A 24617-nucleotide genomic window follows, 5' to 3' on the forward strand; every position below is an offset into this window, starting at 1 on the left:
GTTGTTTTCCGTTGAACATTTGAATGAGGCGGGCGATGCCCCCTCTTGTCCTTCCCAAGCGCTTAGTCTAGTGCCCTGCACACAGGAAGCGCTCAATAAATACGATTGAATGAATGAGGGACTGTCTCTATGTGTTGCCAACAAACAAGTGCTTAGTCCAGTGCTCTGCACACAGGAAGCGCTCAATAAATACGACTGAATGAATGAGGGACTGTCTCTATATGTTACCAACAAGCTCTTAGTCCAGTGCTCTGCAGACAGTAAAAGCTCAATAAATACAATTGAATGAACCAGGGAGGGACTGTATATGTTGCCAACTTGTGCTTAGTCCAGTGCTCTGCACACAGTAAGCACTCAATAAATACGACTGAATGAATGAGGGACTGTCTCTATAGGTTGCCAACAAGTGCTTAGTCCAGTGCTCTGCACACAAGAAGCGCTCAATAAATATGACTGAATGAATGAGGGACTGTCTCTATAGGTTGGCAACAAGCGCTTAGTCCAGTGCTCTGCCCACAGGAAGCGCTCAATAAATACGACTGAATGAGGGACTGTCTATAGGTTACCAACAAGTGCTTAGTCCAGTGCTCTGCACACAGGAAGCCCTTAATAAATGCGATTGAATGAATGAGGGACTGCATATGTTGCCAACGAACAAGCGCTTAGTGCTCTGCACACAGTAAAAGCTCAATAAATACAATTGAATGAACGAGGGACTGTCTCTATATGTTGCCAACAAGCACTTAGTCCAGTGCTCTGCACACAGTAAAAGCTCAATAAATACAATTGAATGAAGGAGGGACTGTCTCTATATGTTCCCAACAAGCGCTTAGTCCAGTGTTCTGCACACAGGAAGTGCTCAATAAATACGATTGAATGAATGAGGTACTGTCTCTATAGGTTGCCAACAAGCGCTTAGTCTAGTGCTCTCCACACAGGAAGCTCTCAATAAATACGACTGAATGAATGAGGGACTGTCTCTACAGCTTGGCAACAAGCGCTTAGTCCAGTGCTCTGCACACAGGAAGCGCTCAATAAATACGACTGAATGAATGAGGGACTGTCTCTCTATGTTACCAACAAGCTCTTAGTCCAGTGCTCTGCACACAGTAAAAGCTCAATAAATACAATTGAATGAATGAGGGACTGTCTCTATAGGTTGGCAACAAGCACTTAGTCCAGTGTTCTGCACACAGTAAAAGCTCAATAAATACGATTGAATGAATGAGGGACTGTCTCTATATGTTACCAACAAGCGCTCAGTCCAGTGCTCTGCACACAATAAAAGCTCAATACAATTGAATGAATGAGGGACTGTCTCTATATGTTGCCAACAAGCGCTCAGTCCAGTGCCTTGCACACAGAAAGCACTCAATAAATGACTGAATGAATGAGGGACTGTCTCTATATGTTGCCAACAAGCGCTTAGTCCAGTGCTTTGCACACAGGAAGCACTCAATAAATACAACTGAATGAATGAGGGACTGTCTCTATATGTTGCCAACAAGCGCTTAGTCCAGTGCTCTGCACACAGGAAGCGCTCAATAAATACGACTGAATGAGCGAGGGACTGTCTCTATAGGTTGCCAACAAACAAGCGCTTAGTCCAGTGCTTTGCACACAGGAAGCGCTCAATAAATACGACTGAATGAATGAATGAATGAAATGCCCCCTGACAGAAAGTCACGTTGTGGCCCTGCCCACAACCAGACCGGAAGTGACGTAGGAGTATCTCCCCCATCGAAGGGCCCCCCTCAGGGCGGAGGAGCCAAGATGGAGGCCAAGGGCTTGGCCTACCTCTGTGGGCGACTGGCAGCGGCCCTGCGAGCCCCCCGCGGCCTCGGGTAGGTCGCGGGCGATTTAATTTGGTTTGTTTTCCGTTGATCATTTGAATGAGGCGGGCGATCAATCAATCAATCGTATTTATTGAGCGCTTCCTGTGTGCAGAGCACTGGACTAAGCGCTTGGGAAGTCCAAGTTGGCAACACTATAGAGACAGCCCCTACCCAACAGTGGGCTCACAGTCTAGAAGGGGGAGACAGAGAACAAAACCAAACGCACTAACAAAATAAAATAAATAGAATAGATATGTACAAGTAAAATAAATAAACAGAGTAATAAATATGTACAAACATATGTACATAGATACAGGTGCTGTGGGGAAGGGAAGGAGGAAAGATGGGGGAGATGGAGAGAGGGAGAGGAAGGAAGGGGCTTGCCCTTCCCAAGCGCTTAGTCCAGTGCCCTGCACACAGGAAGCGCTCAATAAATATGATTGAATGAATGGAGGAGGAAAAGAGTGATAATAATAATAATGTTGGTATTTGTTCAGCGCTTACTTTCTGCCAGGCACTGCTCATCACCTTGCAACCCCCCCAGCTCCTAGAACAATCAATCAATCGTATTTATTGAGCGCTTACTGTGTGCAAAGCACTGTACTAAGCGCTTGGGAAGTACAGGTTGGCAACATATAGAGACCGTCCCTACCCAACAGCGGGCTCAGTCTAAAAGGGGGAGACCGAGAACAAAACCAAACATACTAACGAAATAAAATAAATAGAGCGGTGCTTTGAATAATAATAATAATAGCATTTATTAAGCGCTTACTATGTGCCAAGCACCGTTCTAAGCGCTGAGGGGGGATACAAGGTGATCCAGTTGTCCCACGGGGGGCTCACAGTTTTTAAACCCCATTTTACAGATGAGTTAACTGAGGCCCAGAGAAGTGAAGTGACTTGCCCAAAGTCACCGAGCTGACAAGCGGCGGAGCCGGGATTTGAACCCATGACCTCTGACTCCAAAGGCCAGGCTCTTTTCCACTGAGCCCCGCTGCTTCTCAACTTTGAACATAGTAAGCGCTTAGCAGATGTGGTAATAATAATAATAATGTTGGTATTTGGTCTTTTAGACTGTGAGCCCACTGTTGGGTAGGGACTGTCTCTATATATTGCCAACCTGTACTTCCCAAGCGCTTAGTCCAGTGCTCTGCACACAGTAAGCGCTCAATAAATATGATTGATTGATTGATTGATTGGTCAGCGTTTACTATGTGCCAGGCCCTGCTCCTCACCTTGTAACCTCCCCAGCTCTTAGAACAGTGACTTGAACAAAGCAGTGTGGCTCAGTGGAAAGAGCCCAGGCTTTGGAGTCAGAGGTCACAGGTTCGAATCCCAGCTCTGCTAACTGTCAGCTGTGTGACTTTGGGCAAGTCACTTCTCTGTGCCTCAGTTACCTCATCTGGAAAATGGGGATTAAGACTGTGAGCCCCCTGTGGGACAACTCGATCACCTTGTAACCTCCCCAGCGCTTAGACCAGTGCTTTGCACATAGCGCTTAATAAATGCCGTAATTATTATTATTATTATTTTCTGTGCCTCAGTTCCCTCATCTGTAAAATGGGGGTGAAGACTGTGAGCCCCACGTGGGACAACCTGATCACCTTGTAACCTCCCCAGTGCTTAGAACAGTGCTTTGCACATAGTAGGTGCTTAACAAATACCATCATTATTATTATTATTATAGTAAGCGTTTAACAGATGTCATTATTATTATTATTATTATTCCTTGAGTGCCTAAAATGTGCAGAACACTGTAAATAACAACAAATAAATAATGATGGCTTTTGTTAAGCGTTTACTACGTGCCAAACGCTGTTCAAAGCGCTAGGGGGGGAATCCAAGGTCACCAGCTTGTCTCACCTGGGCTCCCAGTCTTCATCCCCATTTGACAGATGAGGTCACTGAGGCCCAGAGAAGTGAAGTGACTTTTTTATGATGACATGTATTAAGCACTTACTGTGTGCAAAGCACTGTTCTAAGCGCTGGGGAGGTTACAAGGTGATCAGGTTGTCCCACGGGGGGCTCACAGTCTTCATCCCCATTTTACAGATGAGGTGACTGAGGCACAGAGGAGTTAAGTGACTTGCCCAAGGTCACACAGCTGACAATTGGCGGCGTCTGGATTAGAACCCATGACCTTCTGATTCCCAAGCCCGGGCTCTTTCCACTGAGCCACAGGGCTTCTCTGTGAGGCGGGCGATGGAGGAGGAGAAGAGGGATGATAATGTTGGTATTTGTTCAGCGCTTACTATGTGCCAGGCACTGTTCTAAGCGCTGGGGTAGATACAGGGATATCGGGTGTCCCACGTTCATTCCCGTTTCATTCCCGTTTTCCAGATGACGCCACACTGCTGTGCTCCCAAGGAGTTTGCGGTTTTAAGTTGTGTATTTTACTTAGACGAGGAGTACATTTTCCATTGCGTTAATATGCAGTACTTATCCCTTTCCCATTTAGCAACCAGCTTTGCTGTCCTTTAAAACAAGTACTATATTTTTAAAAGAACCAACCTTAAAAGAGGAAGCTCAAAATACGATGTTTTTCATCCCAGAAATAAGGAAATGATTAACATCATTTGTTTTTAATGTTGCATATATTTGTTCAGCGCGTACTACGGGCGAAGCACTGTTCTAAGCGGGAGGCCTTCCCAGACTGAGCCCCCTCCTTCCTCTCCGCCTCCCCACCCCCCGCCTTATAATAATAATATAATAATAATAATAATGGCATTTATTAAGCGCTTACTATGTGGAAGGCACTGTTCTAAGCGGGAGGCCTTCCCAAACTGAGCCCCCTCCTTCCTCTGCCCCTCCCTATCCCCCCCCGCCTTATAATGATAATAATAATATAATAATAATAATGATGGCATTTATTAAGCACTTACTATGTGCAAGGCACTGTTCTAAGCGCTGGGGAGGATACAAGGTGATCAGGTTGCCCCACGGTGGGGGGGGTGGTGCTCACAGTCTTCATCCCCATTTTACAGATGAGGGAAATGAGGCCCAGAGAAGTGAAGTGACTTGCCCAAAGTCACACAGCTGACAATTGGTGGAGCCGGGATTTGAACCCATGACCTCGAACTCCAAAGCCTGGGCTCTTTCTACTGAGCCACGCTGCTTCTCATGATAATAATAATAATAATAATGGTGGCATTTATTAAGCGCTTACTATGTGCAAAGCACTGTTCTAAGTGCTGGGGAGGTTACAAGGTGATCAGGTTGTCCCACGGGGGGCTCACAGTCTTCATCCCCATTTTACAGATGAGGGAACTGAGGCCCAGAGAAGTGAAGTGACTTGCCCAAAGTCACACAGCTGACAAGCAGCGGAGCAGGGATTTGAACCCATGACCTCTGACTCCAAAGCCCGGGTTCTTTCCACTGAGCCACACTGCTTCTCTCCTCTCCCTCCCCACAGCACCTGTATATATGTATATGTTTGTACGTATTTATTACTCTATTTTATTTGTACATATTTATTCTATTTTATTTTGTTAGTATGTTTTGTTTTGTTGTCTGTCTCCCCCTTGTAGACTGTGAGCCCACTGTTGGGCTCTATATGTTGCCAACTTGTACTTCCCAAGCGCTTAGTCCAGTGCTCTGCACACAGTAAGCGCTCAATAAATACGATTGAATGAATGAATGAATATTGTGACTTCATTTGCTTTTTTAGGTTTGCTCTCAGTCAGTTTTACAAGAGTACATCACAAGTCGCACCGGTTCACCATTGTAGATTTCTTCATGTTTCTTCGTCAAGGAAAGGGCTGGAGGAATTCTTTGATGACCCCAAAAACTGGGGAGCGGAAACGGTCAAATCGGGTGAGGCGTTTTTGTTTTCAATTGATTTATATTTCTGAGGCTTTTGTAGAGCTCTAGTCAAGAAATATCAGTCCTTGACTCTCTATTTTTAGGGTTAGATTTCCAGGCTCCTGGCTTTGGCATCTCGACGGTCCACTTTTCACGCCTGCACCATTAGGTGAATAGGGGTGGTTGTACAGAAAATGAAATGTAAATTGATCAGCTTTGCTACCAAGCAACTATAAAAGAAATCGGTCAGTGTTTATTGAGCGCGAGAGGGAAGTTTGGAACTCTGGACTGGAATGAGGCTGCAGGAGTATTTGTGGATTTCATTTATTTATGCTTTTCCTGTTCCTACTCTCACAGATTAAGTTTTCTGTAAGTGGGAGACAGTGTTTAAAAATGTAATCAAGTGAAAATGCATGCCCATTATAAATTTATAACTTTCACTAGGGGCTGCATGGACCTGTGAACAAATAAGAACCAAGAGTAATGAAGATTTACATAAACTTTGGTAAGTATTTCACACTTCACGTAATGGAACTATTTCAACTGTACCATCAAATTGACTAGGTCGAAACCGTGGGCATAGCTCTTAAAGATGGGGGTGAGATCCCAAGCTGTAATATCCCAAGTGTGTCATCCAATTTCGTTGTTAAATACCAACATATAAAATCAGTAAGGTTACTTCAAAACTGTCATTGATGAAAGATGCTTCTGCAGCCCCGTACCTTGCAAGCCTGTGAGTATATTTGAATGTTAGAATCAGTAAATCGTATTTATTGAGCACTTACTGTGTGCAGAGCACTGTACTAAGCGCTTGGGAAGTACCAGTTGGCAACATATAGAGACGGTCCCTACCCAACAGTGGGCTCATAGTCTAGAAGGGGGAGACAGAGAACAAAACAAAACATATTAACAAAATAAAATAAATAGAATAGATATGTACAAGTAAAATAAATAGAGTAATAGTAGTAATAGTAGAATGTGGGCAGCGGACAAATGAAAGACTAATCTCTGGACTCTAAGTTCATTATGGGCCATTTCTGTTGTATTAGACTGTCCTGAGTGCTTAGTACAGTGCTGTGCACATAGTAAATGCTCAATAAACACCAACTAGATTAATATGTAGACTGTATTTTAGGATTTAAGGCAGTACTTTTCAACTTTTTCCACTATGCAGCCCACGTGGAAATTTGTTCAGACACTGCTCCCCTTCTCCCCCAAGCAGTAGTAGTAAAAATCACTTTCTTTCCTTTACTCCCCCATAACCACTTGTGCAAGCCTTCAGTAAGTGTCAGATTATTTTGGCATTTTCATTAGCGCCAGGGAGTGGGTGACTGCAGTTTTCACAGTTATTTGCAAGAAAAGAAAAACCTGCCAAATTGTTACACGCTGGTCGAAAATGCTGTATCAGTATTACAGTGCTCTGCACACAATAAGCGCTCAATAAATACGATTGATTGATTCAGGGGTCACGACACAGAATTCTTAGGGCGTTGCATATTTCTTTTTCTTCCCGCAGGTACGTTCTTTTGAAAGAGAGAAACATGCTTCTGACTTTAGAACAGGAGGCCAAGCGGCAGGTATTACCAATGCCAAGCCCGGAAAGATTGGAAAAGGTAAAACGTTTGTGAAATGCGTATTGAATTTAGAATTTTTTTAAAAAGCAGATTATCAGTTAGACTCTTTCACTCCCTTTTTCATCCCCCTTGCACTTGGATTTGCTCCCTTTAATCACCCCTCCTTCAAACCCCCAACACTTAGGTACGTATCTGTCATTTATTTATGTATGTTAATGTCTGTTTCCTCCCTCTAGACTGTAAGCTCAGTATGGGCAGGGAAAATGTCCACCAACTCTGCTAGAGCTAAGCACGTAGTACAGTGCTTTGCAAACAGTAAGCACTCAATGGATGTGACTGATTGTTGCCCCTCCAGCCTGCTTCACTACTGAGATTTCTTTTTTTTTTCCTTCCTTATCATTTTAAGGACTATAGGCTGGTTGTTTGCATTTGGCAGGCTTTCTAAGTATGGTTCTGTCCCCCAAAAGCTATTTGAATATGCCCGTTTCATCTCCCTTTTCGCCTCAACTTTTGAAAATTCAGTGCTCGCCTCCATTGGCGTTGCTGTGACGTGTTTTATGGCCCAATAGAGAATTGAGTCAGAATTCTTGAATTTTAAGCCTGATCCTGCCCCAAGCCAGCTCCGAAATGTTGGGCTAATCCCATTTGTTTTTTTCTGTATGTAGGATCATTTAAGGGTCAGTGGTTTTGAAGGAATGCATTTTGTCTCTGTGTAGTAGTAGATAGAATGACTATTTCAGAAAGGTTAATGGACAGTGCTGCCTTGCCAGGTACGTATCTAAAACCCAAAAGTGAATCTAAATGTAGACCTGTATGACGGTAAAATAAATCCCAGGTAAATCATCTTGCTTAGGCTATGGGTATCTGAGTCCGTTCCTTCCTCTCCCCCTCGTCCCCCTCTCCATCCCCCCCATCTTACCTCCTTCCCTTCCCCACAGCACCTGTATATATGTATATATGTTTGTACATATTTATTACTCTATTTATTTATTTATTTATTTATTTATTTATTTATGTATTTATTTATTTATTTATTTTACTTGTACATATCTATTCTATTTATTTTATTTTGTTAGTATGTTTGGTTTTGTTCTCTGTCTCCCCCTTTTAGACTGTGAGCCCACTGTTGGGTAGGGACTGTCTCTATATGTTGCCAATTTGTACTTCCCAAGCGCTTAGTACAGTGCTCTGCACATAGTAAGCGCTCAATAAATACGATTGATGATGATGATGGTGACTACAATGCCTGAGAAGCCCTAAATATCTCTTCTCCCTAAGAACGCTAGCCCCTCGTGGGACAGGGACTGTGTCCGAGCCACTATTTTGTCTCTACCCCAGTGCTTAGAACAGTGTTTGAAAAATAGTATCCACTTAACAAATACCATTTTTTTTTTTTAAAAAAAAGCTTGTTCTCTCTTGAAATTTCCACTGGAAGCCTTCTAAAACGGCTGCCCCTCTTCTCTCCTCAGGTGATAGAGTCTATGGATGCAATAGATACAGTTGTTCAAGAAAGAGACCGGGCCCTGAGACTTTTGCAAACTGGGCAAGAATATCCACGACCGGGTGCCTGGAGGAGGAACATATTTGGACAGATTATTTGGTATGTCGGCGCTTAGAACAGTGCTTGGCACATCATCATCATCATCAATCGTATTTATTGAGCGCTTACCATGTGCAGAGCACTGTACTAAGCGCTTGGGAAGTACAAATTGGCAACATAGAGAGACAGTCCCTGCCCAGCAGTGGGCTCACAGTCTAAAAGGGGGAGACAGAGAACAAAACCAAACATACTAACAAAAGAAAATAAATAGAATAGATATGTACAGGTAAAATAAATAAATAGAGTAATAAATATGTACAAACATATATACATAGAGAGCGCTTAACAGATACCATCATGATGATGATGATGCGCTTATGATGATATGCTTATGATGTTGCTTATGATTATGCTTATGATGAGGATATCATGATATGATCATGATGATAAGCGCTTAGTACAGTGCTCTGCCCACGTAAGTGCTCAAATATGATTGATGATGATGATGATGATAATATTTTAGCGGACTACGGGCTCATGTCACAAAATACGGCTCTAATGGATAAACCTATTTTTTTAACGGCATTTATTAAGCGCTTACTATGTGCAAAGCACTGTTCTAAGCGCTGGGGAGGTTACAAGGTGATCAGGTTGTCCCACGGCAGGCTCACAGTCTTCATCCCCATTTTACAGATTCATTCAATCGTATTTATGAGCGCTTACTGTGTGCAGAGCACTGTACTAAGCGCTTGGGAAGTACAAGTTGGCAACATATGAGGTAACTGAGGCACAGAGAAGTGAAGTGACGTACCCAGAGTCACACAGCTGACCGTTGGCGGAGCTGGGATTTGAACCCATGACCTCTGAGTACAAAGCCACTGAGCCACCAGTTTGTGGTTTGGGAGCTGGGGGACTAGAGCTTCATATTTGGACGTAGGATCATTTAAGGGTCAGTGGTATTGAAAGAATGCATTTTATCCCTGTGTAGTAGTAATAATAATAATAAAAATGATGGCATTTGTTAAGCGCTTACTATGTGCAAAGCACTGTTCTAAGCGCTGGAGGGGATATAATGTGATCAAGTAGTTGTCCCACGGGGGGCTCACAGTCTTAATCCCCATTTTTACAGATGAGGGAACTGAGGCTCAGAGAAATGAAGTGACTTGCCCAAGGTCACACAGCAGACTTGTGGTGGAGCCAGAATTCGAACCCACGACCTTTGACTCCAAAGCCCGGGCTCTTTCCACTGAGCCATGCTGCTTCTCTACATGTAGTAGATAGTAGTAGATAGTAGTAGGTAGAACGAATATTTCAGAAATGCTGATGGACAGTGCTGCCTTGCCTGGTACGTATCTAAACCGTTGCTATTGTAGTTAGGTTTGCTCAACATCATTTTACCACAATATGAAGCCACAGTGCACTCCGCTCACCCTGGTAATATTGGGTGCGGTTCTGGCCACATCTTAGAAAGGATTTGAGTTGGAGGAAGATCAAAGAAAGGCAACCAGAATGGCCAGGGAGGTGGGGAAGCTGCCCTGTGAGGATAATAATAATAATAATAATAATAATAATAATAATAATAATGTTGGCATTAAGCGCTTACTATGTGCAAAGCACTGTTCTCAGCGCTGAGGAGGTTACAAGGTGATCAGGTTGTCCCACGAGGGGCTCACAGTCTTCATCCCCATTTTACAGATGAGGTAACTGAGGCCCATTCATTCATTCAATCGTATTTATTGAGCGCTAACTGTGTGCAGAGCACTGTACTAAGCACTTGGGAAGTACAAGTCGGCAACATATAGAGACGGTCCCTACCCAACAGCGGGCTCACAGTCTAGAAGGGGGAGACAGACAACAAAACAAACCATGAGGACAGGTGTCAGGTCATCAGAATAAATAGAAGTAAAGCTAGATGCACATCATTAACATAATCAGTAGAATAGTAAATATGTACATATTTATTACTCTATTTTACTTGTACATATCTAGTCTATTTTATTTTGTTAATATGTTTGGTTTTGTTCTCCGTCTCCCCCTTCTAGACTGTGAGCCCACTGTTGGGTAGGGACCGTGGCCCAGGGAAGTGACTTGCTCAAAGTCACACAGCTGACAGTCGGTAGAGCCGGGATTCGAACCCATGACCTCTGACCCCAAAGCCCGGGCTCTTTCCACTGAGCCACGCTGCTTCAGGATGGACTGAAAGGGTTAGGCTTCAAGGATGGAAAGACAAAAGGCCGAATGGAAGCAATGCAGCGGAGTTGGCGGATAAGTTCCTCGCCTGCAGAAAGGATGGCCTAGCGGAAAGAGCTCAGGCCTGAGAATCAGAGGACCTGCCTTCTCATTCCAAGCGCTTAGTACAGTGCTCTGCACACAGTAAGCGCTCAATAAGTGCCACTGAATGAATGAATGAATCCCGCCTCCGCCACTCGCCTGCTGTGTGACCTTAGGCGAGTCACCTATCAACTCTGGCCCTTAGTTTTCTCATCTGTAAAAGGGGGATTTGGTATAATAATAATAATGATGGCATTTATTAAGCACTTACTACGTGCAAAGCACTGTTCTAAGCGCTGGGGAGGTTACAAGCTGATCAGGTTGTCCCACGGGGGTGCTCACAGTCTTCACCCCCGTTTTACAGATGAGGGAACTGAGGCCCAGTGAAGTGACTTGCCCAGAGTCACACAGCTGACAATTGGCAGAGCTGGGATTTGAACCCATGACCCCTGACTCCAAAACCCGGGCTCTTTTCCACTGAGCCACGCTGCTATTCATTCAATCGTATTTATTGAGCGCTTACTGTGTGCAGAGCACTGTACTAAGCGCTTGGGAAGTCCAAGTTGGCAACATATAGAGACAGTCCCTACCCAACAGTGGGCTCACAGTCTAGAAGGGGGAGACAGAGAACAAAACCAAACATATTAACAAAATAAAATAAATAGAATAGATATGTACAAGTAAAATAGAGTAATAAATATGCACAAACATATTCATTCATTCAGTCGTATTTATTGAGCACTTACTGTGTGCAGAGCACTGTACTAAGCGCTTGGGAAGGACAAGTTGGCAAAATATAGAGACGGTCCCGACCCAACAGTGGGCTCATATATCCATATATACAGGTATATAGAAGAAAGCATAAAGAAGAAAGCATACTGTTCGTCGTAAGTTGAATCTGAAACCCGGAGCACAGAGGCTTGAAAATCTTGAATGACGCAATTGCACATATATCATCATCATCAATCGTATTTATTGAGCGCTTACTGTGTGCAGAGCACTGTACTAAGCGCTTGGGAAGTACAAATTGGCAACATCTAGAGACAGTCCCTACCCAACAGTGGGCTCACAGTCTAAAAGGGGGAGACAGAGAACAAAACCAAACATACTAACAAAATAAAATAAATGGGATAGATATGTACAAGTAAAATAAATAGAGTAATAAATATGTACAACCATATATACATATATACAGGTGCTGTGGGGAAGGGAAGGAGGTAAGATGCGGGGGATGGAGAGGGGGACGAGGGGGAGAGGAAGGAAGGGGCTCAGTCTGGGAAGGCCTCCTGGAGGAGGTGAGCTCTCAGTAGGGCCTTGAATATATCTGTTCTCCCTTCTACTTAGCGCGAGCCCCATGCGGGACCTGATGATCCCTTGCTACCCCTGCGCTTAGTACAGCGCTTGGTACATTCTGTGCTCAACAGATGCCACAATTATTATTATTGTGATTGTCATTATCATTAGACAGACTTGGAGTTTAGAGGGAAAGCCGAGGGAAATCAATCAATCAATCAATCAATCGTATTTATTGAGCGCTTACTATGTGCAGAGCACTGTACTAAGCACTTGGGAAGTACAAATTGGCATCACATAGAGACAGTCCCTACCCAACAGTGGGCTCACAGTCTAAAAGGGGGAGACAGAGAACAGAACCAAACATACCAACAAAATAAAATAAGTAGGATAGAAATGTACAAGTAAAATAAATAAATAAATAAATAAATAAATAGAGTAATAAATATGTACAACCATATATACATATATACAGGTGCTGTGGGGAAGGGAAGGAGGTAAGACGGGGGGATGGAGAGGGGGACGAGGGGGAGAGGAAAGAAGGGGCTCAGTCTGGGAAGGCCTCCTGGAGGAGGTGAGCTCTCAGCAGGGCCTTGAAGGGAGGAAGAGAGCTAGCTTGGCGGATGGGCAGAGGGAGGGCATTCCAGGCCCGGGGGATGATGTGGGCCGGGGGTCGATGGCGGGACAGGCGAGAGCGAGGTACAGTGAGGAGATTAGTGGTGGAGGAGCGGAGGGTGCAGGCTGGGCTGGAGAAGGAGAGAAGGGAGGTGAGGTAGGAGGGGGGCGAGGGGATGGACAGCCTTGAAGCCCAGGGTGAGGAGTTTCTGCTTGATGCGCAGATTGATCGGTAGCCATTGGAGGTTTTTGAGGAGGGGAGTAATATGTCCAGAGCGTTTCTGGACAAAGATAATCCGGGCAGCAGCATGAAGTATGGATTGAAGTGGAGAGAGACACGAGGATGGGAGATCAGAGAGAAGGCTAGTGCAGTAGTCCAGACGGGATAGGATGAGAGCTTGAATGAGCAGGGTAGCAGTTTGGATGGAGAGGAAAGGGCGGATCTTGGCAATGTTGCGGAGCTGAGACCGGCAGGTTTTGGTGACGGCTTGGATGTGAGGGGTGAATGAGAGAGCGGAGTCGAGGATGACACCAAGGTTGCGGGCTTGTGAGACGGGAAGGATGGTAGTGCCGTCAACAGAGATGGGAAAGTCAGGGAGAGGACAAGGTTTGGGAGGGAAGACAAGGAGCTCAGTCTTCGACATGTTGAGCTTTAGGTGGCGGGCGGACATCCAGATGGAGATGTCCTGAAGGCAGGAGGAGATGCGAGCCCGGAGAGAGGGGGAGAGAGCAGGGGCAGAGATGGAGATCTGCGTGTCATCAGCGTAGAGATGATAGTTGAAGCCGTGGGAGCGAATGAGGTCACCAAGGGAGTGAGTGTAGATTGAGAACAGAAGGGGACCAAGCACTGAACCTTGGGGAACCCCCACAGTAAGAGGATGGGAGGCGGAGGAGGAGCCTGCAAAAGAGACTGAGAAAGAACGACCGGAGAGATAAGAGGAGAACCAGGAGAGGACGGAGTCTGTGAAGCCAAGGTCAGATAACGTGTGGAGGAGAAGGGGGTGGTCCACAGTGTCAAAGGCAGCTGAGAGGTCGAGGAGGATTAGGACAGAGTATGAGCCGTTGGATTTGGCAAGCAGGAGGTCATTGGTGATCTTTGAGAGCGCAGTTTCCGTGGAATGAAGGGGACGGAAGCCAGACTGGAGGGGGTCGAGGAGAGAGTTGTTGTTGAGGAAATCTAGGCAGCGCGTGTAGACAACTCGTTCAAGGGAAACAAGGTTTACATGCCTGTTTTGCTTCACAGTATGGCGAACATTCCTACGACTGTTCCTTCTAAAACCACATCATTTTCTCCCACTGTTGGGTAGGGACCGGCTCTCTATGTTGCCAACTTGTACTTCCCAAGTGCTTAGTACAGTGCTCTGCACACAGTAAGCGCTCAATAAATACGATTGATTGATTGATTTTCTGTCCAGAGAGGCACACGGTTAGAACGGGGGTCTCCCAATTCCCCAACAGCATTTTACCAAAGACATAGTGAAAAGCATGCAGCATACAACTATTTTATTTTCTGTGCATCTACAAAATTTGATTTCGTCTGTCAGGTATTTGGACGTGAAAGGCCAGGAATACACGTTGATGTTTGTATTTTTTTAAATGTACGTAAGCTAACCATTGCACTGAACGTATGTTTGCGACACAGCCGTATTTCATTGAAGGCGAACCTCGAGACCTGGGGAGGCTATGAACCACTTGGATAAAAAGAAATGTTTTGTTTGGAGTTAATGCCTGTACGCTTTATTGACAGGCATAAATTCAAGCAGTGGGCAATACCTTGGTACATGAACCGAAGATACAATCGAAAACGGTTTTATGCAATGCCGTACACAGAGCCCTTACAAAGGTAAGTGATTTGAAATGAAACGGGCTAGTCCTCTTAAATGTGAAAATGATTAGCAACACGCAGGTTAACACTTTCAGGAATAACCTGTCATTTTGTGTGATGGTGGGGCCTGAAAGATAGGAGACAGTGAAGTCCTCTGTGGCCATCCTTGATGCTAAAAGATGTCCTGGTCCTTCTAGACTGTCCTTCTAGATTGTGAGCCTGCTGTTGCCAACTTGTACTTCCCAAGCGCTTTAGTACAATCAATCAATCAATCGTATTTCTTGAGCGCTTACTGTGTGCAGAGCACTGGACTAAGCGCTTGGGAAGTACAAGTTGGCAACATATAGAGACAGTCCCTACCCAACATTCATTCAATCGTATTTATTGAGCGCTTACTGTGTGCAGAGCACTGGACTAAGCGCTTGGGAAGTACAAGCTGGCAACATCTGGAGACAGTCCCTACCCTACAGTGGACTCTCAGTCTAGAAGGGGGAGACTGAGAACAAAACCAAACATATTAACAAAATAAAATAAATAGAATAGATATGTAAAGTAAAATAAACAGTAATAAATATGTACAAACATATTCATTTATTCATTCAACTGTATTTATTGAGCGCTTATTGTGTGCAGAGCACTGTACTAAGCGCTTGGGAAGTACAAGTTGGCAACATCTAGAGACGGTCCCTACCCAACAGTGGGCTCACAGTCTAGAAGGGGGGAGACAGAGAACAAAACCAAACATATTAACAAAATAAAATAGTCCAGTGCTCTGCACACAGTAAGCGCTCAATAAATACGACTGAATGAATGAATGAGCAGTCCTCCTCGGGAAGTTTAGTGTAGCGTGCCAGAAGGAGTTGCAAGTACAGCTTGGCCATGGCGAATTTCTGGATTTAGCCACTCATTGATAATAATAATAATAATGATGGCATTTATTATGCACTTAATAGGTGCAAAGCACTGTTCTAAGCGCTGGGGAGGTTACAAGGTGCTCAGGCTGTCCCAAAGGGGGCTCACAGTCTTCACCCCCATTTTACAGATGAGGTAACTGAGGCCCAGAGAAGTGAAGCGACTTGCCCAAAGTCACACAGCTGACAATTGGCAGAGCGGGGATTTGAACCCATGACCTCTGACTCCAAAGCCCAGGCTGTTTCCACTGAGCCACACCGCTTCTCATTGCCACACCTTTGGTCTCCCACTACCAGCGCTTGAGCAGACGGAGCACGGGAGGAGGGTTGAGGGCCAGTATGTGAGGCCCAGCGCTTAGAACAGTGCTTTGCACGTAGCAAGCGCTTAATAAATGCCATTATTATTATTATTATCATTATCTGAAGCCAGAAGCAATAGCTTGCCACCAAAGCAGAATGGGCACCTACGCACTCTGGCCGGAGGGCCACCTCTGGAAAATCTTACGGATTCCAAAGACTTCCAGAAACTTCCCTCTTTCCCCACCCAGCCGTCCTTCTGTCTCTTCTAGACCTGTTCCCTTAAAACGACTCTACATCCAACTCTATTTCCTGCCTCCTTCCCTGGACCTCCAGCATTACTCTCCGGCCCCGACAATAGGAATCCCGTTTACACTGGGCCTCAGCTCCCTCATCTGTAAAATGGGGATGAAGGCTGTGAGCCCCACGTGGGACAACCTGATCACCCTGTATCCTCCCCAGTGCTTAGAACAGTGCTCTGCACATAGTAAGCGCTTAACAAAAGCCAATTATTATTATTATTACTTGAAGAGGAGAAAGTAGTCTAGGATTTTATAGGCTTAATTTCCATCCTTGTTATCACTCTGAGGCTATTCAGTTATCCAGACCAGAGCTCTACTTTGACTTTGATTCATCCAGTCATATTTGAGTGCTTACTGTGTGCAAAGCACTGTACTAAGCGCTTGGAAGAGTACAATATAACAGTAAACGGACACGTTCCCTGTGGCTGGGAAGGTGTACCCTAGAAAATATTTGCCCATCAACTGATTTGATCCCAATCTTGGCCTCCATTTTGCTCGTGCCCCTCAGTAGTCTTATAATAAGGCCCAAAAATATTGCATTTCTTCCATCTCTATACTCCCCCCCCCATTATTCAACTTATACATCCCAAGCGCTTAGTGTATTCTTCCAAGCACCTGATACAGTGCTCTGCACATAGTAAGCGCTCAGTAAATACGATTGATTCAGTCCTCTGTTCAGTAAGTTCTTAATGGATATGATTGATTGATAAGTCAATTTACTTTTTTGATTCCATCTTTATCTCTTTAGGGATTCTGTCCACCAACTCCATTATATTGCAGTTTTCCAAATGCTTAACAGAGCGCTCTCCACACAGTAAGCACTCAAATACCATTGATTGATAGATTGATTCAACATTGGGTTCAAATCCCAGCTGTGTGACTTTGGGCAAGTCACTTAACTTCTCTGTGCCTCAGCTACCCTGGCTGTAAAATGGGGATTAAGACTGTGAGCCCCCCGTGGGACAACCTGATCACCTTGTAACCTCCCCAGCGCTTAGAACAGTGTTTTGCACATAGTAAGTGCTTAATAAATGCTATTATTATTATTATTACAGTGCTCTGCACACAGCGCTCAATAAATACGATTGGTGATTGATGATGATGATTATTCTGCAACTGTATTGATTTTTATGGCTCTGGTTCTCTGCATATCTCCACCAGGCAAAAGGAGATTGTTTTCATTTAAAACCTACTGCCAGTCATACACTTCACTGAAAAAAAGTTAGTGACTTCGGCTCACTGTAAATCAAGTTGTTTTATGAACGCGCTTTAAAACTCATTCAGAAATGAGGGGTAATGCTTGATCAGATCCCAACTGACTCTTCTTTTATTCTAGACTAATGCTCGAAAAACACTTGGCCGCAGAAACTCGGAGAAAGAGCAGAGAAAAAAAGAGAGAGAAGGTCCTAGAGAGAAAATTTCCGTCTTATGCGGCAAAAAAAGCCAAGTTGAAGGCTGAGCTGGAAAACGCACCCGAGTTGAACAGCAGCAAGAGTTAATACCCCCCTGCCCTACTTTTACGGAGTGGCTAACATGCTGTTTTGATATTAAAGGAAAAAAGGATAATCCATTTTGCATTCATTCTAGGGATCAAGTGAGTACGCCAACACCAGCATTCAAAATTTGATCAATTTTCACACTTCAAGGTAAAAAAAATCCTAAATCAGAGCTAGATCTGCCTGTATGTACATTTTAATTGCACCCTGACATTAAAATCTTCCCTACCCACGCAGGAAGACAAGGTTATTTGATTTATACTTGGTTTTTTTTTACATGGGACTTCGGTCAGAGATGCAGATTGGGTTTTTCCCCCCTAGAAGGAATAAGCAATGAAATCGACGTGACGGCACAGGACATCTGAGAGGGGGTAGAAATCTTTAATGATTTTCATCGCAAGTTTGGGGAAGGATTAGGCGGTAAATTCTATTCATAGAACCAATTCTACCACTCGGAGGTTTGGAAAGCGTTTAGAGAAAATAGATATTTATACAAAATTATAAAAAGTTTGTAATAAGAGTTGTTGCTTTTCAAGGGAGGCAAAAACTCGTTAAGTTATGGGGCCATTTCAAAGCCTTTAAAACGTGTTAAAAGTGGAAATTGAAGTATGCAAAAGAGTATAAACATTCTACAAAAGAAGTTCATTTGGTTCCTGAGTACGCTAAAGCTATGAAACAAGGGACGGGGCGGGGGAAAGGCCACAATTTTTCAGGAAGTTCAAGGGCATTTCCTCTCAACACACTGCTTCCCACCTTCTTCATATTCTTGTTTGGAAATCCACATCTGTTGGAAGGTACCCTGTTGGAACAGAAAAGAGAGTTTTACCAATGAAACCATTCATTCATTCATTCAATCGTATTTATTGAGCGCTTACTGTGTGCAGAGCACTGTACTAAGTGCTTGGGAACTACAAGTTGGCAGCATATAGAGATGGTCCCTATTCACAGGTTACTTACTAGGTATTTGAATGTACCATGTACGAACCACTTGGAGAAGTAACACAGAAGTCAAAATTGTCACTGCACATCAATTGTGTTTATTGGGCACTTGAGAAGCAATGGAATTCATTCATTCAATCGTATTTATTGAGCGTTTACTATGTGCAGAGCACTGTACTAAGCGCTTGGGAAGTCCAACTTGGCAACATATAGAGATGGTCCCTATTCACAAGTTACTAGGTATTTGAATGTACGTGTACGAACCACTTGAAATAACAAAGAAGTCAAAATTGTCACTGCACATCAGTTGTGTTTACTGGGCACTTGAGAAGCAATGGAATTCATTCATTGAATCGTATTTATTGAGCGCTTACTGTGTGCAGAGCACTGTACTAAGCGCTTGGGAAGTCCAACTTGGCAACATATAGAGCCCCTTTTGGACTGTGAGCCCACTGTTGGGTAGGGACTGTCTATATGTTACCAACTTGTACTTCCCAAGCGCTTAGTACAGTGCTCTGCACACAGTAAGTGCTCAATAAATACGACTGATTGATTGACTGACATAGAGACTGTCCCTATTCACAGGTTACTTACGAGGTATTTGAATGTACGTGTACGAACCACTTGAAGAAGTAACAGAAGTCAAAATTGTCACTGCACATCAATTGTGTTTACTGAGCACTTGAGAAGCAGTGGAATTCATTCATTCAGTCGTATTTATTGAGCGCTTACTGTGTGCAGAGCACTGTATTAAGTGCTTGGGAAGTACAAGTTGGCAACATATAGAGATGGTCCCTATTCACAGGTTACTTACTAGGTATTTGAATGTACGTGTATGAACCACTTGAAGAAGTAACATAGAAGTCAAAATTGTCACTGCACATCAATTGTGTTTATTGGGCACTTGAGAAGCAATGGAATTCATTCATTCAATCGTATTTATTGAGCGCTTACTGTGTGCAGAGCACTGTATTAAGCGCTTGGGAAGTACAAGTTGGCAACATATAGAGACGGTCCCTATTCACAGGTTACTTACTAGGTATTTGAATGTACGTGTATGAACCACTTGAAGTAACATAGAAGTCAAAATTGTCACTGCACATCAATTGTGTTTACTGGGCACTTGAAAAGCAATGGAATTCATTCAATCGTATTTATTGAGCGCTTACTGTGTGCAGAGCACTGTACTAAGCGCTTGGGAAGTCCAACTTGGCAACATATAGAGCCCCTTTTGGACTGTGAGCCCACTGTTGGGTAGGGACTGTTGCCAACTTGTACTTCCCAAGCGCTTAGTACAGTGCTCTGCACACAGTAAGCGCTTAATAAATACGATTGATTGATTGATAGACGGTCCCTATTCACAGGTTACTAGGTATTTGAATGTACGTGTACGAACCGCTTGAAGAAGTAACACAGAAGTCAAAATTGTCACTGCACATCAATTGTGTTTATTGCGCAATTGAAGCAATGGAATTCAATCGTATTTACTGAGCGCTTACTGTGTGCAGAGCACTGTGCTAAGCACTTGGAATGGAAAGAGCACAGGCCTGGTAGAGGGCATAGGTTCTAATTCGGGCTCTGCCGCCTGCCAAATGTATGACCTTCAGCAAGATACCAAATTTCTCTGTGCCTCAGTTATCTCACCTGTCTAATGGGGTTAAGACTGGGAGTCCCACGTTGGGCATGGACTGTGTCCAACCTGATTCTCCCGTATCTACCCCGGCCACTTAGTTCAGTGCCTGGCGTAGCCCAAGTGGTTAATGACTTTAAAAAAAAGAACATACTACAGTGCGCAGAGCCCCTAAACCACTGACTAGATGTCTGAGGACCTTGTCAAAGGAACGAAGCTGGGGTGAATTTCAGTGAATTACTCATTCATCTGGAAGAAAAATGATTATTACTCTGACCTTTTCACACGCTTCAGAAGAAGCCCCGACTGTTGTGGATGGGATTCCACCTGGTGAAGTTTTCTGCATGGATGGGATTAGGACTGTAATCCCATCCATGTCAGAGGGGGAAAAATCCCTTTGTTTTCAGATGCAAATCCCAAAGATCAGCTTTGTTGAATTGAAGTGAGAAAGAACCTTGCCCTGTGCCCGGAAGGTTTCAGGCACTCTACCTAAGTGTGAGGGTTTGGGGGTCTAATCAATCAATAAATCAATCAGTTGTATTCACTGAGCACTTATTAAATCCAGAACACTGTACTAAGCACTTGGAAGAGCACCTGTATATATGTTTGTACATATTTATTACTCTATTTTACTTGTACATATCTATTCTATTTATTTTATTTTGTTAGTATGTTTGGTTTTGTTCTCTGTCTCCCCCTTTTAGACTGTGAGCCCACTGTTGGGTAGGGGCTGTCTCTATATGTTGCCAATTTGTACTTCCCAAGCGCTTAGTACAGTGCTCTGCACATAGTAAGCGCTCAATAAATACGATTGATGATGATGATGAAGTGCTCCGGGGGAGCACGATACAACAGCGTTGGGTCTTTGCCCACCAGGAGCTTACAGTCTAGACAGGATGACACCTTCCCAAGTGCTTAGTACAGTACACACGCAGGACTCTGCAGCGTGGCTCAGTGGAAAGAGCCCGGGCCTGGGAGTTGGAGGTTATGGGTTCGAATCCCGGCTTCACCACTTTGGGCAAGTCACTTCGCTTCTCTGGGCCTCAGTCACCTCATCTGTGAAAGGGGGATTAAGACTGAGCCCCACGTGGGACAACCTGATCACCTTGTATCCCCCCAGCGCTTACAACAGTGCTTGGCACACAGTAGTAAGCGCTTAACACCATCATTATTATTATTATTAAATACCATTGCTAGAGGTCATCCACCTAAAAATATACACTGGTTGCCCGTTGCAATCCGCATCAAGCAAAAGTTAAAAACGGTGGCGTTAAGTGCTTATTGTGTGTCGAGCACTGAACGAAGCAGTTGGGAGAATACAATCCTTTCTCACAAGGGGCTCTCCACACCATCGCGCTTAAGCGCTTAGTACAGTGCTCTGCACACAGTAAGCGCTCAATAAATACGATTGAATGAATGAATCGCACACACTTTGTTCTTAGGCTAATCTATTCACCACCCATTGATCCCTTACTCACAGCCTCCCTTCTGCTTGGAAGAAGGGCACAACTCGGAACAAGAAGTGAGCTTCACTCCTCTAGACTAAGCTCACTGTGGGCTGGGACTGTATCTGCTTTTTGTTGTATTATACTCCCCCAATCGCTTAGTACAGTGCTCTGCACACAGTAAGTGCTCAATAAATACGACTGAGTGAATTTATAAATATGCACAAGGGAAAAATTGCTCAGGGGAAAATTCAAATAGTGGCCTCTTAGCTAGCCCTCAAGTCATAATAACAACGATGGCATTTATTCATTCATTCAATCGTATTTATAATAATAATAATAATAATGATGGTATTTATTAAGCGCTTACTATGTGCAAAGCACTGTTCTAAGCGCTGAGGGGGTTACAAGGTGATCAGGTTGTCCCACGGGGGGGCTCACAGTCTTCATCCCCATTTTACAGATGAGGTAACTGAGGCACAGAGAAGTCAAGTGACTTGCCCAAAGTCACACAGCTGACAATTGGCGGAGCCAGGATTTGAACCCATGACCTCTGACTCCAAAGCCCGCGCTCTTTTCCACTGAGCCACGCTGCTTCTCTCATTTATGGGGAGCGCTTACTGTGTGCAGAGCACTGGACTAATCAATCATTCAATCATATTTATTGAGCGCTTACTGTGTGCAGAGCACTGTCCTGAGCGCTTGGGAAGTACAAGTTGGCAACATATAGAGACGGTCCCTACCCAACAGTGGGCTCACGGTCTAAAAGGGGGAAGTGCTTGAGAAGTACAAGTTGGCAACATATAAAGATGGTCTCTCCCCAATAACGGGCTCACAGTCTAGAAGGGGGAGACGGACAACTAAACAAAACATGGAGACGGGTGTCAAAATGGAACAAATAGAATTAAAGCCAGATGCAGATCGTTAACAAAATAAGTAGAATAGTAAATATGTACAATCAATCAATCAATCAATCGTATTTATTGAGCGCTTACTATGTGCAGAGCACTGTACTAAGCGCTTGGGAAGTACAAATTGGCAACACATAGAGACAGTCCCTACCCAACAGTGGGCTCACACTCTAAAAGGGGGAGACAGAGAACAGAACCAAACATACCAACAAAATAAAATAAATAGGATGGAAATGTACAAGTAAAATAAATAAATAAATAAATAAATAGAGTAATAAATATGTACAACCATATATACATATATACAGGTGCTGTGGGGAAGGGAAGGAGGTAAGATGGGGGGATGGAGAGGGGGACGAGGGGGAGAGGAGGGAAGGGGCTCAGTTTGGGAAGGCCTCCTGGAGGAGGTGAGCTCTCAGCAGGGCCTTGAAGGGAGGAAGAGAGTGAGCTTGGCGCATGGGCAGAGGGAGGCCATTCCAGGCCCGGGGGATGACGTGGGCCGGGGGTCGACGGCGGGACAGGCGAGAACGAGGTACGGTGAGGAGATTAGCGGCGGAGGAGCGGAGGGTGCGGGCTGGGCTGGAGAAGGAGAGAAGGGAGGTGAGGGAGGAGGGGGCGAGGGGATGGATGGACAGCCTTGAAGCCCAGGGTGAGGAGTTTCTGCCTGATGCGCAGATTGATTGGTAGCCACTGGAGATTTTTGAGGAGGGGAGTAACATGCCCAGAGCGTTTCTGGACAAAGATAATCCGGGCAGCAGCATGAAGTATGGATTGAAGTGGAGAGAGACACGAGGATGGGAGATCAGAGAGAAGGCTGGTGCAGTAGTCCAGACGGGATAGGATGAGAGCTTGAATGAGCAGGGTAGCGGTTGGGATGGAGAGGAAAGGGCGGATCTTGGCAATGTTGCGGAGCTGAGACCGGCAGGTTTTGGTGACGGCTTGGATGTGAGGGGTGAATGAGAGAGCGGAGTCGAGGATGACACCAAGTTTGCGGGCTTGTGAGACGGGAAGGATGGTAGTGCCGTCAACAGAGATGGGAAAGTCAGGGAGAGGACAAGGTTTGGGAGGGAAGACAAGGAGCTCAGTCTTCGACATGTTGAGCTTTAGGTGGCGGGCGGACATCCAGATGGAGATGTCCTGAAGGCAGGAGGAGATGCGAGCCTGGAGGGAGGGGGAGAGAGCAGGGGCAGAGATGTAGATCTGGGTGTCATCAGCGTAGAGATGATAGTTGAAGCCGTGGGAGCGAATGAGGTCACCAAGGGAGTGAGTGTAGATTGAGAACAGAAGGGGACCAAGCACTGAACCTTGGGGAACCCCCACAGTAAGAGGATGGGAGGGGGAGGAGGAGCCTGCAAAAGAGACTGAGAAAGAACGACCGGAGAGATAAGAGGAGAACCAGGAGAGGACGGAGTCTGTGAAGCCAAGGTCAGATAGCGTGTTGAGGAGAAGGGGGTGGTCCACAGTGTCAAAGGCAGCTGAGAGGTCGAGGAGGATTAGGACAGAGTATGAGCCGTTGGATTTGGCAAGCAGGAGGTCATTGGTGACCTTTGAGAGGGCAGTTTCCGTGGAATGTGGGGGACGGAAGCCAGACTGGAGGGGGTCGAGGAAAGAGTTGTTATTGAGGAATTCTAGGCAGCGAGTGTAGTCAACTCGTTCAAGGAGTTTGGAAAGGAATGGTAGGAGGGATATGGGACGATAACTAGAAGGTGAGGTGGGGTCAACAGAGGGTTTTTTTAGGATGGGAGAGACATGGGCATGTTTGAAGGCAGAGGGGAAGGAACCAGTGGAGAGTGAGCGGTTGAAGATGGAAGTTAAGGAGGGGAGAAGGGATGGAGCGAGAGATTTCATAAGATGAGAGGGAATGGGGTCAGAAGCACAGGTGGCCGGAGTAGCACTTGAGAGGAGGGAGGAGAGCTCCTCTGAGGATACCGC

The 24617-nt window shown here is 44.9% G+C and overlaps 2 protein-coding genes across 2 annotated transcripts in view; one reads left to right on the forward strand and one right to left on the reverse strand.

Annotated features, from left to right (window-relative positions):
• Positions 1-1771: 1771 nt before the first annotated feature.
• Positions 1772-17827, forward strand: LOC119928110 (39S ribosomal protein L47, mitochondrial-like). The gene is made up of 7 exons (XM_038746099.1): positions 1772-1844; positions 5503-5648; positions 6081-6141; positions 7153-7249; positions 8680-8810; positions 14677-14772; positions 17601-17827. Exons 1-7 carry the CDS (start codon positions 1774-1776, stop codon positions 17761-17763), a joined length of 765 nt encoding a protein of 254 aa, XP_038602027.1. The 5' UTR covers positions 1772-1773; the 3' UTR covers positions 17764-17827.
• A 293-nt stretch (positions 17828-18120) lies between these two features.
• The window catches only part of ACTL6A (actin like 6A), a 63968-nt gene continuing 57471 nt past the window's right edge, over positions 18121-24617 (reverse strand). Inside the window, exon 14 of the mRNA XM_038746098.1 lies at positions 18121-18559. Coding sequence (XP_038602026.1) covers positions 18479-18559 — 81 coding nt within the window. The 3' untranslated portion in view covers positions 18121-18478. The remainder of the gene's footprint in view (positions 18560-24617) is intronic.

Source organism: Tachyglossus aculeatus, chromosome 1, assembly GCF_015852505.1.
Source record: "Tachyglossus aculeatus isolate mTacAcu1 chromosome 1, mTacAcu1.pri, whole genome shotgun sequence".
Classification (NCBI taxonomy): Eukaryota; Metazoa; Chordata; class Mammalia; order Monotremata; family Tachyglossidae; genus Tachyglossus; species Tachyglossus aculeatus.